The sequence below is a fragment of the Zosterops lateralis genome (assembly GCF_965231275.1).
Source record: "Zosterops lateralis genome assembly, chromosome: 4".
Lineage (NCBI taxonomy): Eukaryota > Metazoa > Chordata > Aves > Passeriformes > Zosteropidae > Zosterops > Zosterops lateralis.
Genome location: NC_139765.1, coordinates 24,780,094 through 24,794,434, shown reverse-complemented (window position 1 = coordinate 24,794,434; position 14,341 = coordinate 24,780,094). Strand labels below are relative to the sequence as shown.

The 14,341-nt window shown below is 45.4% G+C and overlaps 1 protein-coding gene across 11 annotated transcripts in view; it reads right to left on the bottom strand.

The window, feature by feature from the left end:
• Positions 1 to 9,773: 9,773 nt before the first annotated feature.
• Positions 9,774 to 14,341, bottom strand: part of ZC3H7B (zinc finger CCCH-type containing 7B) — a 48,095-nt gene continuing 43,527 nt past the window's right edge. For 10 of the 11 annotated variants that reach the window (XM_083859231.1, XM_083859232.1, XM_083859235.1 and 7 more), the window contains one exon: positions 9,774 to 13,643. In XM_083859231.1, coding sequence (XP_083715357.1) covers positions 13,451 to 13,643 — 193 coding nt within the window. In that variant the 3' untranslated portion in view covers positions 9,774 to 13,450. Of the gene's footprint in view, positions 13,644 to 14,197; positions 14,305 to 14,341 lie in introns of all 11 variants that reach the window. The other variant, XM_083859236.1, reaches the window with a different exon arrangement.

Below are 14,341 nucleotides of genomic sequence, written 5' to 3'. Positions count from 1 at the left end.
CACTCTGAAGTGGCCAATTGTGGAAATAGCTCGCAGCCTTGCAGGGCTGGGCCGGGCGCCTGGCCAGCGTGGTTTTACAGGGCCTCTCCCAGCCAATCCGGCAGCAAAGAACTGGGCCAGTTATCTAACTTTGCAAAGGCAGCGCCCTTTTTCATCCCAAGGTGTTATAACAAATACATGTGTCTGAAGAGGAAAAAAAGCAAGTGTGCTGTCAGGGGTACACGCTGGCTGCAAACACAACACAGGAGAGGTATCCTCTGACGAGTTCTTGGGAGGCTCTGAGGAGCTCCAAGCTGTGTAGGCTGCTGTAGGGAGATGCACATACTCTCTGCATCTGCCTGCTAACTTTTTAGCTGAGATGAAGATAGTGACATTATTTGTATGTAATGCAACAGTTATTGTGTGTCCCTTCTAAATTGATAATAGTACAAAGCTTCTTTCTTATAAAGTGTGCAGCATCCCCAAAATATAGGATTTTTCTTCTTAAGTGACACAGAATTTTATCAGAAAGCAAGCAGCTTCCTCTCAGAGCAGTGATGTGCGGGAAGAGAGTTCATGAACCCTGCAAATACCCTGGTAACAGCTGGTTAAGTAAGATCTTGAGCACACAAAGCCCCTCCTCTCCTGTCAGTGAAATTTTTATCATGGAGAAAAAGACTGGAGACAGGAGGATAAAGGTCTGATCCTTTTTTTTCAGAACCTGGCATGGGAAGTAGCGTCTTACAAGTGCTGAGGTCTTTTCTTTTGCTGAGTGTGATATTTCAACAGAAGTGCCTTTATTTCTCAGTTTGTTCCTGTCCATTTTGCCAGGTTCAGCCTGACAGTGCCAATGTGAGTCGATAGAAACCAGGTATTCCAACACTGGTCTGTGAGCCACAGCAGTTGGACACAGCCCAGCAAAACCATGCATGGTGTTTGGTTCCATAAGGAAATGCATTTGATTTAACCCAATAGAAACCAAAAAGAAAGAATTACCAGCCAGGTTGGGTGGTTGAGAATTTCAGTTTAGCTGGAGAAGCCTTGTGATCTAGATCCCAATCTAATCAGGCTCAGAAATCACAATAGTTGGTTTAGTAGAATTTGTAATTATAATACAGCCTCTTCAGATGCTGAGCCAGTCATAACCATCAGTAGTGAAGCCATTCAGGGAGAACAGTCCCATACTAACCCTGGGCTGTTACAGTGTTCTCCACCCACCCAAAGCTGGAGCCAGCAGAGTCTGCAGATGGTCACAGTATTCTGGCTCCTGTGAGCAAGAGACATAATCACATCTCTCCTTCCTGGAGCACAGCCTGCCAGCCAGGAGATCCATGTCCTTTCCTGAAATCTTCCATTCCATTCTGGAAGACTGGAGTCATTCAGTCATTCCAGACATCACCGATGTTTGGGACAACTACTGTCCTAGTTTTGCTTCTTATCACAGGCTGGCAAGGGAAGGTGACTGGGAACATGGTAGCTGTCTAGTGCCAGCTGTGGTTGGACCCCCTGGTTTTGTCCCAGGCTCAAACTTGTTATGAAAGTTGAATATCTGACCACATATCTAGAGGGACCCAAGAACTTCATAGCAGCTGCTGCTGATATTTATGGCTTCGAAAAACAAAGACATTAATTCAGAGAAAATTCATAGAATCATAGAATGGTTTGGGTTGGAAAGTACCTTAAAGATCATCTAAATTGTCACTTAGCAGTTTGAATTATTAGCCTACAATGGAGATCTGTAAGTTTTTGTCTAGAGATCTGAGAGTGACAAAGTACACATCTCATCTGGCATTTGCCATGTCTACAAAGTCTCCTACCAACACTGTATGTTCCACTTGATTCAGAATCCCTGAACAATGAACTCCTGCCCACAAGAGCTTGGATAACATCATTAGCTGGATGCATCAACACGACCATGGCTTCAAGCCAAAGGGAATCAGAAGCTATACTATGGAGTAGAGTCATAGCAGTAGGGAATTTCTGACCGCCCCCATATCCCTGCCATGGAGAGCAGAGCATTTGAGCTGCTTAGGTAAATGAAGTTGAAATATCTCTGGAAAGATGCAGGCATGTCCACAGATTGCATCACTTGTGTTGGCTGTACTGTTGTCAGATCAGATATGTTTTTATTGGTTTTTTGATCCCATTTTAGTGGAGGTGCTGGCAGATCTGCTCCAGCTGTCACTCAGAAGCCCAGTCAGCCCTTAACAGCACATTTTCTCACAAATGCAACCAGCCATAGTCAACTTATACTGGCCCTAAGTGGATGGCACACGAAAGGAGGCACCTAATGTGATGGAAAAGGCCAAACTCTGGGAACACCAATTTAAATGGCAGAGACCAGGACTAACTTCATTGTATTTTCTGCAGGTCTCTTGTGGCAGCTTCCCACACCACCCAGCTGTTCTGACTGAACCTCTTGGCACATTTGCCCACGGAGTGTGTTCAGCAGTCCTGAGGAGAGGATTGTGGGTCCTCTAATTTTGATTTGGTTCATACTCTCTCTCCTTTACCATCTTTATTCAAAAGAGTTGTTCTTTTTTTAAGCAACCAATCCTTGTACCTTCCCCTGACCCCTTTGCCTTTCTGCAGTGCTCAGGTGCTTCTGCTGGCACTAAAACATGTAAATGTTTCTTTTAAAACTTCTATTCTACTCCCGTCTCTAATGGGACCTGTCTAGAGAGGTGTGTCATCATGCCCAAAGTGAACTGTAGAGCAACACTACTGAGGTGTTACTCGTAGGTAAAGCCTTGCTGACAGTTTGAGACCCTGAAGAATCTTTTCAGACATTCAGACCTCTGATACAACCCTGCTCATTTACAAGGAGCTGGGTAAGTGGGTTCACTGTGCATGTCTCCAAGTTGCCATCTTTCCCTAAGCCCCAGGACTATTCCCTCAACTCCTCCACAGGGCCACTTTCACAGCCCTTCAGGAGCACTCTTTCCCATGTTTCTGTTCCTGCCAATGTCTTGCAGCCACTCTCAGACCCAAAACAAGATCCAGTGGCACATTCGTGTGCCTTCTCATCAGAAACTCCTGCAGATTAATGCTGTGAGCCTGTCGCCAGACAGACACGAGAAAACCACACTCACACCGTCAGGTTGTGTGAGCAAAAGGAAGTAAGTTTATTTGGGGATTAGGGTTTAAATAGTTTTTGGAGTTTGATCAGTGATTGGGCCATGAGGTTGACACCTCTCTGACCCTACTGGTCAAACTAGAAGTCCCTCAATTTGTTCTTCCCCCAGGAAGGAATGCACAGTTTTCAAAACGTCACTTTTTGTTTATGTTACAATGCATCAGAACTCCAGTACAGAAATGTAAACATCAGAAGGCTGAAAAGTCAGGGTGACAGTGGGTCTTGTCCTTGGTAGTGGCACCTGGCTGCTTGTTGATTTATGAGACCATCAGTACAAGAGGGAATTTAATTGTTTCTCAGGTGTGTCTGAAAGCAGCAATGACATTTGACCAAAGGCAGGGATTAGTGATTATTATTACTAATTGCTGTTATCTCAGCTTTCTCCAATAAGGTGCAAGTTTGGCTTGGCAATCTAATGGAATGGATCCTCTTTGAAAATAAATACTTTTTGTCTGATTTTCTAAGGACACAAAGCTTATGCAACAGTATCATCCAGCCAGCCAGCCAGCCGGCCAGCCAGCCATCCAGTCCATCCCCAGAGCATGCTACCCACCTGGCAAAGGGATAAATACATTTAAATATTCTGTTTGAAAGATAAGCTAGGAAGAGGAGTGTCTTGTTTTGGAAAGACAGGTGTCTGCCAGGAAAAGCCAGAGCCTTCTTTGGAATGGAGAATGTAACCCACCTCCTTCCAAATTACTACAATTTTGAAACTAAGAGGCTTTCAGGCAAAGATATGGGAATAGGAATAACAGTTCTTTACTAGGAATATTAAAAATAAAAATGTAGTAGTACAAAAATAGCAAACAAACAAAAAAAGAAAACACTTGACAGTCAGAAAACAGCCTGACACCCTGTTGGTCAGGATGTTGGTAGCAGTCCAGTTAAGTTCTCCTGGAGTGACAGATGTAGTTCTTTTGGAGCAGAGATGATCCTGCAGAAGGGTGTAGTTTTCCTCTGAAGGTCCATTGGTGGTGAGATGGGTCTAGTCTTCTGTCACCCTGATTTTTCAGCCTTCTGATGTTTTCCTTCTTGGACTGGAGAGTTCTCACACATTGTAACATAAACAAAGTAGATTGTTTTCACATTCCTCTCCGTGATGGACTTCTGGCTTGACCAGTGGGGTCAGAGAGGTGTCAACCTCGTCCCTCAATCGCTGGTCAAAATCCAAACTCTACTTAAACCCCAAACCAAAATAAACTTCCTCTTTCTTTTCTCGCTTCTCAACCTGACAGGTGAGTGTGGTTCTTTGTGTTCATCTAGTAACAGTCTTCCTCTGGGAATCCAGTGGAAACAGGCTGTCCTGTTGTTCTGAATCTCATATTTTATCCAGATAGGAATGCTTGGCTCCTCCCACTGGGTGGAGCATCTCACAATGGGATGATGTAATTTTATCAGTCATTGGGTGAACCTTAATGGCCCATTAACAGCAGATAACCCCCTGGAGAGAGGATGGATTGTGGAAGAGATAAAGAAACACTGCCCCACATGCTTTTAACAGCTGGCCCATTAACAGAAAGACACCTTCCCCTCCCCGCCCTGGAGTTATGAGGAATGAGTCATAGAAGAGATAAAGAAAACACCTCCCCAACCGGTTTCAACAGATGGCAATAGAATACATACTTTTGGTTACATCTTGTATTGCAACTCAAGACAAGGAGAGACAATGACTCCCCACAGATAAAACCTGCTGTTACGTGTTCTGTATGATATGGGGCCCATTGGCAGTGACAAAGGACAGGCAGAAGGCAGCAGTACTGAAGGGACTTTGTGGTGACATACAAGATGACACTACCCTGAAGTGAATATGGAAAAAAAGATAAAAATGTGTAGAAACCTCTAGGAGATTTGCAAATTCTGCTGTTCTTGATGCAAGAGTATTTTCCTTTTTCTTTTTCTCCATTTCTTTCAGTCACCCAAGACCATTCACATTGGCAGTGCAACCATTACTTGGAAATTTCTATACCTCCTCATGAGACGTCTTCTCTTGCACATCCCACAAATCAAGCCTATTCCTCAAAGTCTGTGTGGAGGCTCCAGGCCCACCTGTAGTGTTTGATTCTCACACCAAACCCAGCTTGGTAAGTGGTTACCTCTTTCTTTTATCCAAGCAAACCCTTTGCCAGAGGTCAATCACTGCCTCTTTACAGATATCCTTACAATTTTTTGTTCTTGTACTAGTTCCTAGGACAACTGTACATTCCCCTTAGAGCTTCCAGACTTAACTATTTATTTGTATGGTGCATTTGGCTTGGTAGGGACCTCACCTTGGCAGTGTTCTGCAGACTGAGTTTCACCATGGCCATTCTGAAAAGACACTTGCACCACATCCCAGAAACTTGTCTTCTTCTGGGTTGAGATGCTGCTAGTGCCAACAGCCATCCACGGAGCTGCAGGGGTGTCCAGAACATCAGCAGCAGGGAAGGCCGTGGCCAGACCACAGCAGATTACTTTGAAAAAAAGGAGGTGAGAGAAGGAGTGATGAAGTCAGAATTGGAGGGCAGAAAAATGAGGGAAAAGTGGGACTAGGGCTCTGTATTGGCTAAAGACCCTGACTGGTGCCTGCAACATGGGCGTGCAACCCTCTGGGTACTTTCGATGGTAGCAACATGTGACACAGATGCAGGCTTGATGAGGCCTTACTCCTCAGAGCTCCCTTCCTACCTGTGAAAGGGCTTCTTTCCCTGGCAGGGTATGGCATCCATACACGTGCCTATGTATGTGTACATATGTGCCTGTCCCCCTGTGCGGAGGAGCAGTGCTGGGATCTCCCAACGAAGCAGTGAAGTTCAGTGGAAGGAAGTGCCTGCACCTCCTGCCTGAGACAAAAGAATTTCTAAAATCTAATTCCCCAAAATGAGTGCCAAAAAGTTAATGAGCTTTGTTTCCCCACTACCCCCACCAAGACAACTCCCCCTTCTTGGGTGCTCACATGGCAGCTGGGCTCACCACAGCTCTGCTTCTCTGCACACGGCCTTCCCTCGTGAGGTGTCATTTGCCAGAGAACTAGGTCCTAGGCAGGGAGAAAACGTGAGAAAGGGCCTTGGGATCATCAGAAGTTGTACTTCCTGGGCAGGAAGGACACCTAGAGCTCCTTTTTGCATTTTCCTGATCTGAAAACAGTCTGGCAGCCTGGGCAGAGACAGCTTTGGGAGTTCTTGGAACAAGCCTTGGCAGGAGGCAGAATCCAGGAGGTGCCAAGAGCAGCAATAAACCAAGGGGTTGAAAGCAGTATGGGGAAATCCAAGGCCGGTGATGTTGTGCCATGGTGGATCATTGGGTAGGACAGCAAGAGACATTCCTGTGCCTGCTTCGCTCTCCAAACCAAGGCTGTCTGTAAGGACCTGTGCTGTCTCTCAGCCGTCTCTTCCTACTCACACCTGCTAAGGACAATGTAGTCTCCAGCAAGAGCAGGGATCCTGCAGCATCATAGCACAAGAGGTCTGAGCTTGATGGAAAGATAAAGGAGTCAGCTGAGCATGGGGAAGGCATGTGGGCTGAAAGAAAACAAATGACCCTTAAAAAGCTTGGACAGTTTGGCTACCACTGACACCCCAAAACCAAGACATGAATTGTCTTGAACAGGAGAAGCTCCAGACTGCCTAGAGCTTCTTTTGAAACCCTGCCGCTGTGTTGAATCCCCACCACAGCTCCCAGGGGCAATGCCCAGCTGTGTTGCAGTTATTCTCAAGCAATTTTGCTGAGGAAAGCTGAGGCCATCTTAACTCCCATGGGAGTAGGACTTTCTCTCTCTGTCTCAGAGCTTGGCTGAGGTACAGATGAGGGCACATGCCTTGGTATTCGATTAGCGAAACTATGCAGCTCTTCATCCTTCCCAACCATCTGCCTGGAGGGCTGCAGCACTATTGGAAGCCCACAGCTAAGGCAGACATAGGAAATCCACTGAGAACAAAGGAAATATGCCAAAGAGCACCTCCAGAGCCAAATGTTTTTCCAGTTCAAAGCACGCCAAATCTTCTCTGGCTTCTAGGTTTAGAGACTTCTATCACCCCTCTGTAAATGTAATTTTTTTGAGGATTAATCCAGATGGTTATGAATGACCCTATTTACTGGGTCTCTGCTATGTCTGTGCCTCCTAAGGCTCTCTGGAAAAGTAGTAGTTTTCCGGGGCACAGATATCCGTAAGATAAACTGCAGAGACGAGCATCACTGAAAGGGGAAATCTTGGGAGCTGCCAGGGACAGGACTGTTTAGGTGGGAAATGAGTCAGCTGGAGCTGTCATCTGGTCTGGTCCCTGCTCTTGTCTTTGCTGCACCTGGATCTGTTTTCAGGAAACACCACTCCTGTCCCAGTAGCACCAGGACACACACTGCTCTTGCCTGGCAGGGGAATGACAGAGAACAGGAGGTGACAATCAATCTGAGAAGGGAGAGAGGTTATGTGGAATGGACATGTCTTGTCCTGTCCTGTCCACTCCCATCCTGGGAAGAAAGGGATGAGGCTGAATGAGACATGGCTCAGCTCCTGACCAGAGCCTTCAGGTTTCCAGGAAGCCCCAAGAGCTGTGTGTCCACAGGACCTCTGCCCAGAGCCATCCCATAGCACCCAACCAAGTCTGTTCAGTGCCTTCCTCCACTGCATACCATACAGCTGTGTGCTTCAGCTGGCATGCCCACAGCCTTTCCTCCTCCACTTCCCTCTAACTAGTCACTCCCATCCAAAAGAGGCCAAAAGGCCTCTTTTACTATTTTCTACCTCATCTTTTTTCCCCCAGCTGCCCTACATGGTTACGTCCTCTGTGCCCAGTGACCAACACACCTCCCCAGCTCATTCATGTCAGGAACCCTCTGCTGCCCACTGTGCACAGGACACAACACAACATGACCTTTTTCCTGTTTGCAGTGGCAGCAGCAAACCCAATGAAGAGGATGACAGCATTTGCATCATCTGCTGTCACTGCCCAGAAATGTTTCACTATAGTGTGGTAGGCAGACTCAGTTACAGCATTGCTTAGGATTCTGATCTGCAGCAAACTCCCTCTGCCAGACTGCTGTGTGATGGCATTAACCATCTTCAATACAAAGCCTTCCTCCCACCTCTCAGGGGTTTCTACCCTGCTCCTCTCAATCTCCCATGGAACGTGGATTTTTCCTGGCTGACCTGGGTCTCTCTGCCTTGTCTTTGTATCTGCTAAAGTTCCTAGGAAGATCTAATTACTGAAATCACCACTCCTTTTCTTCCTCTCCAAAATACAAGTTTATTTCAGTGAAGAAACACCAGTTTACAGCTGAGGCTCAAACTTGCAAGGAAAAAGGTGTTTTGCTCCAGATATTTTGTCTGTCTCACAATTTGACAATTTTGGTTCAAACTGTACTGGAAAAGCTACCCTCAACTCTTGCCAGCATGGCCTCAACAATCTTTGGAATGTACAACTAACACCTCTCACATTGGATGTACTCAACTGATGCACCTTGAAAGTGCACAGGGCTCCTCATTCCCCCTGCAGTACAAGAATGCATTCAGGCCTCTTCTTTGACCAGAAGGACATGAATTCTTATGTCTGTATGAAGGAACATCAAGGAGATGTGTGACAAATCTTGTCTCTTCAGGCCTCACTGGACTATGACCTTCTGGTCACTACCAGTTTATACAGCAGTACCAGGGCACATCCATGTGACTCCCCTGTCTTCACCACATCTCCAGTTTTGATTTTATCAATAATCTAGATTAATCTGCATCATGATGGATTAAAAAAATAAAGAAGCTGGCTTTATTAATAAATGTTTTCACACTGACCTCTTTCCCCAATGCAGTTTCCTCACACAGCATCCTCTCCAGGGGGAAAGTAAGTGCACAGGCGCCTCCCATGGCCCAAGCTGTGTGCAACTTGGTGGGTAAGGCTAAGGGCATGTTCCCTAGCAGGGTGCACACTGCCAAGCAAAAGAACTGGCCAACCCTGTTGAACAGAGCAGCCTACACAGAAGAATCTCTAGATGAAGGTGTTTACAGCACCCGATTACTGGAGGTTTCAAAACGCAGGTTACCTGAACACCAGAAACTATATGTTAATGCAGAGCACATGGATTCTAGGCACTAGGGGCAAAGCAAAACATCTTAAATACACCTACACAAGAACTGTGTGTCTGATGAAGAACTGCATCAACTGTTAATACACACATAGGCAATCTTCCACTTAACAAGCAGAGCAGCTGATTATACTAAAAGATGGGAGAAAGCCCCAGTGGTCCAATCCTTGACGTGCTTCTTTTGCTTCCCTCCTCACAGCAGGAAAACCTGAAAGCAAGATAAATCCTTTGCAGGCTATTTGAAAAACACAAACACACTCTGGATTAGGAGAGGGTTTAAAGTGCACACTTTTATTTTCTTTTACAAAGGATAGAAGAAGCAAATTTGGTTTTTCTTTCTTTATTTAAGAACAAAAACAAAAATGTTGTTAAAACATCTAAGTAATTATCCTGATACTAGACCTTATGAAAGATACTAAGTTCTTTTTTAATAGTAAAGCGTGGTATTCTTAAATTATATTAATACAAATACATATTAAAGGACTCAAAATCATTACTACCCAGCTCAGAACTGCAGCTCCCCTTGCTGTCTTTTCCTTTCACTTGCTAAAACCCATCCATTTTTCACATACAGTTTCATACAAGCCAAGTAGGGTATTTTTGGATTTGCTTGTTGGTTTGTTTTTTTTTGTTTTTTTTTTTTTTTTTTTACTTCTCCCTGTAAAGGCCAGGTAAACTCCAATGCCAGTGTCACCTATATCCTTGCCCCTACCAAAGAATTTAGGAAAATATTTTCACTAAGTCTTTCAGCATTTAATAAGTTTCTGCTCTGTGTGAATGTCTGTGGTTATTTTACAAGATAAAGAGATTTTCTTCTAATGTTATAAAATTTAAACATCTCTTCCTTTGTTAATAACCCTCAAATTTGGTTCTGTGCTGCAGAATTTTCTTCTTCTTCTCTCAGACAAATAAGATGAGAGTGTTATCACAGGGTCTTGTGAACACACCACTAAAGCAGCCCCTGCAACTTGTGGTTTATCTGCTGTAGAGCTGCGAGCACTGAGCATTTCTGCTGAGAGCATATAATATGCTGAAGAAAACCCTCTTGGCTTGATAAAGCAAGCCTGGGAAGTTGAGTGTGAATCTTCCTGCCTTTACAATGTCCATTTAAATAATATAAGCAGAGTCTTATATTAAAACTGTACTCACTAGTTAGCAGTATAATACTCTCTCTCTGAGATGGGACTGCAAGAACATCCTAAAGGGTTTCAAAAATGCGAACAGGGAAACCTGTCCCATCTCAAAGTTTATACCTATCTATATAAAACCCTCCCCTCTTTTGTTATTTCCCTTTCCCTATCCCAAATAAAAGGCTTCATATTTAAACTGGAGCTGCTGCATTTCCTGGCCTGAGTCCTTTTCCTTTACCCTCATCTAAAAGATTCCTTTGATACCACACACATATAATATTATATAGAGCAATATATTTAATACCTGTGTATATATGCTTCATGGGAGGGGTCACATATATACACACTAATACAAGTCTGATGACAAAGTACTGCAATACCACAGATCAGGTTATCATATCAGGGAAAACAAGAGACACTTGATGCAACCCCCTGTGACCATGGGCCTACCTCACCTCACCTGACTCTCACCCTCTCCCCATCTCAGCCCCAGCCTGAACCTCTGAAGCCCCACTGAACAGCTCAGCTCTCATTGCAGAGAGAGGGAGAAGAGACAGCGACCCACTCTGTAACCTAAACAAGTCATTGCATGAGAAATCATGGCTCAGTGAATGCTAGAGTCACACTAGAGATGCAGGTTTGTTTTAAAAATAAAAAACACATTCCGGTGTCCCCCAATCCATATTTCCTTCCTTGGCATCTCTGCTCAAGAAGAGCAGAACAAGATAACCCAGGAGCTGATGCCTGTCTTCTCCCATCTCTGAAGGTGACCACTTGAGCACAAGGATGAACAGGAGAAGGTACCACAGCTACCACGAAGAACAGGAGAAAATATAGCACCTGACTGCTCAAAAATCTGCCATGTCTGATACTGCTCATAGCAAATCAGAGACTACCAACCAAAATTTAAGGGAGAGGGAAAAAAGCTTAGCAGAAAAGTTGTTAAGTTGCCCAGGAAAGAGGCTGAGTCACCACCCCTAGAGGTATTTAAAAATACATGTAGATGTGGCACTTTGGGACATGGTTTAGTTTTGGACTTAATGATCTCTGAGGTCTTTTTCAACTTAATGATTCCAAGTGCAGAGGCACCTTCAGTTTACTTAGAGCACACCATGTCTCCGGAAAGATTCCAGACCAGTATGCAGGGCACTCTCTGCTCCATAACTGGATCTTATCCCCTTGGAGCTGAAGCACCCTCCTGAAGACTGGTTTAAAAAGGTGACAGCTGCCCCACACCATCTCCACATCTCCCAGTTTTCACATCCCATCTCTCCTGAAGCTCTGAACCCCAAGGATATGTGAGCAGAGAGGAATGGGAAGACACAGCAATGCCAAAGCACCAAACAGTTCATGGCCAGATTGTATTTACCATGGATACAGCCCTAGCAGCCCCAAGGGCTCTGAGACTGCTCTCCTGGGAGACTCTGTATGAAAAAGACATCCCTGATGAAGGCTGGGAGGAAGATATGTTTGTGTCTGAGTGGATGGTGCATTCCATGCATGCAAAATGGCAGAGCACAGCTGGACTGCAGAAGATAGAAGGAGAGGGAAGCTCAGGACAGGGGACACGTTTATTGGTTGCAGGATGAGACTGATAGAAAGGACAAGGCTGACATTCAGAGCAGTACTGCTTTCACCGCTGCCACTTATAAAAGGAAAACTCCTGTCCCAGAGCTCAGCATTCCTGGTTACCTCATCGAAGCACACACCAGGCAGCACAGGAGCAGGCTACGGCTGGATCCCGCTGTGCCACTCACTCTCCACCACTGTCCCTGCTCTCGGTCGCATCCTGGTTGCACAAGCAATCCGCAATCTCCCTGCCCTGGCTCTGGGAGGAGGAGGTACTGGTAAGTGCTTCCAGCTGGATTCCATTAGCTAAACATTGCCCATGCTCTGCAATGGTGTCCTTTTAAATCGGTCCCCACCCAGATCTTCTGGCAGTGGAGGGATAAAATGCAGCTCTATGTAACCAGAAACACATGCCATTTAAAGAGCAAGAAAGGAACAACGTACTACCTCTCTCCCTCCCTCTCTCTCTTCAGGACACAATGCAACACAGAAACACAGGCTCCTTTTGGTGACCACCTCCCTTCTGATGGCTGTGTGGACTTCAGAAACACACACTGTGTCACAGACTCCACTATACCTCCTAGATGGGTTCTGTTTTATTTGTATCAGTCACACCAGCCAAAAAATCCCACCAAACTATCTGCCCTGAATACCTGCCACACACAGAAAAACACATCTAATGAGAAGTCACCAACTTGCTTACAGTCAGCTGAAGTTTGAAGTCACCTGCAATCCGGTTCCTGCTGCTGCAAGCAATTTTATTACTTTGCTGCTTTCACCTTGCACTCCTCATACCACACAGCTGTTATTCTCTTCAGTGCCAAGGCCTCAGGGCAATATAGACAGCTGGAGCATAAGCCTAGATGTTTTAAGCCAAATCTAGTGGTTTTCCTTCTTTGCATCACAATTCCTATTTCTTCTGGTACCAAACTCCCAGAAGAGCAGGAGGGCTGCAACAGAGTAAGTGGGGCTTAGTCTGCAGCACTGAGAAAAGGAACATATGAAGTTCATGGTCACTTTTTCACCAGATTTCATAAAATCATAGAATGGTCTGGGCTGGAAGGGACCTTAAGATGATCTAGTTTCAATCTCCCTGTCATTTAGAAGGACACCTCCACTGGACCACATTGCTCAGAGCTCTATCCAACCTAGCCTTGAACAGTTCCAGGGATGGGGCATCCACAACTTTTCTGTCCCTCTCTCTCAGCTTTGTCCTCCAGACCTCTGCAGTCATACTCTGAATTGAAAGAGAGGTATGACACAAGGAAAAATTCTCTGATTTGCAGCCCAATACAGACTGAACTAATTACTTTGAATGAAGGACAGTGAAAAGAAAAAGATGAAGTGGAAGGAGAATTTGGGGGAAAGAGAGAAACGATGGATCACAAACTCAGGGAGCATGGTGTTGCTGGCCAACAAGAATCAAATTTACAAATTCATTCACCACTAATAAATCATTGTCTCATATTTTAAAACAAAAGAAAAGAAAAAGTTCTCTTTGCAAGACACAGATTTCGCTCTCCCTGCTACTGCCACTCGGAAAACCCATCCCGTATTTCTGCAGCTGACAGACTTCCGCCAGCTCATACTATACGTCATCCCGCAGTAGGAAGTTGTATTTCCCAAAGTCGTCATCCCTGGGGCAGAGCAGCATGTCCTTGCGAGCTTTGGCCAGTTTCTGTTTCAGCACTTCCCTCCGGTCTAGCCACTCCGTCAGCTCATCCTGACCATGGGCATAGCGACACTCCTCTCCCTCAGGACAGGCCTTGTTCTTCTGGAATCTGCCAGTACAAGAAGCACAGTCAGGAGGGGCACCCCCAGTACAAGGGTTTGAGCTCCCAGTCTGGGATACTTGATCAGGACCCACTGAAACATGCTGTGAACTCTCCTTTTTAAGGGTGAGCTGATTGTTCTACAAACCCACATGCAGGTGGGAAAGACATCAAGGCTGGGAAAAAAACAGAGCAGCAAAAAGAGCAGTGGCTACAAAGGGATTTAGTCAAGAGCACAAAAAAAAAGTGAGCTGGAACTGGATCAGCAGGGATGAGGAAAAACCAATGCACAAGAGAGGAAATGCCATGTAACCAGCATGAAAGGCAAGAACCTTCCTGCTAACTAAAGTGGCATTCTTAACCATTACAAGCTTTCTGAAGGCATCTTAAGGTGCTGATTCAGAGGGTGTGAGACATTCAAACCATTTAATAAGGCACCTGGGATCCCCCCAAGCACTGGGCCAAGGAGCCTGAGCGCTGACAGCATCCTGGCTATGAAGGGCACAAGTACAGACAGGAAGCTCTCCTTTTCTAAAGACAAATGCTCAGGAATGTGTTTTTACCCCTCAGTATTGTGGCTGAGCACTTCTGTGATCCAACAGCTGCCTCACTGTCACCCAGACCTTTCATCTCATCCCACTCCTCCTTCATGCAGAAGTCTCCGAGAACTCTGTGAGAGGATGAGGAGGGATGACAGAGGCCCTGGG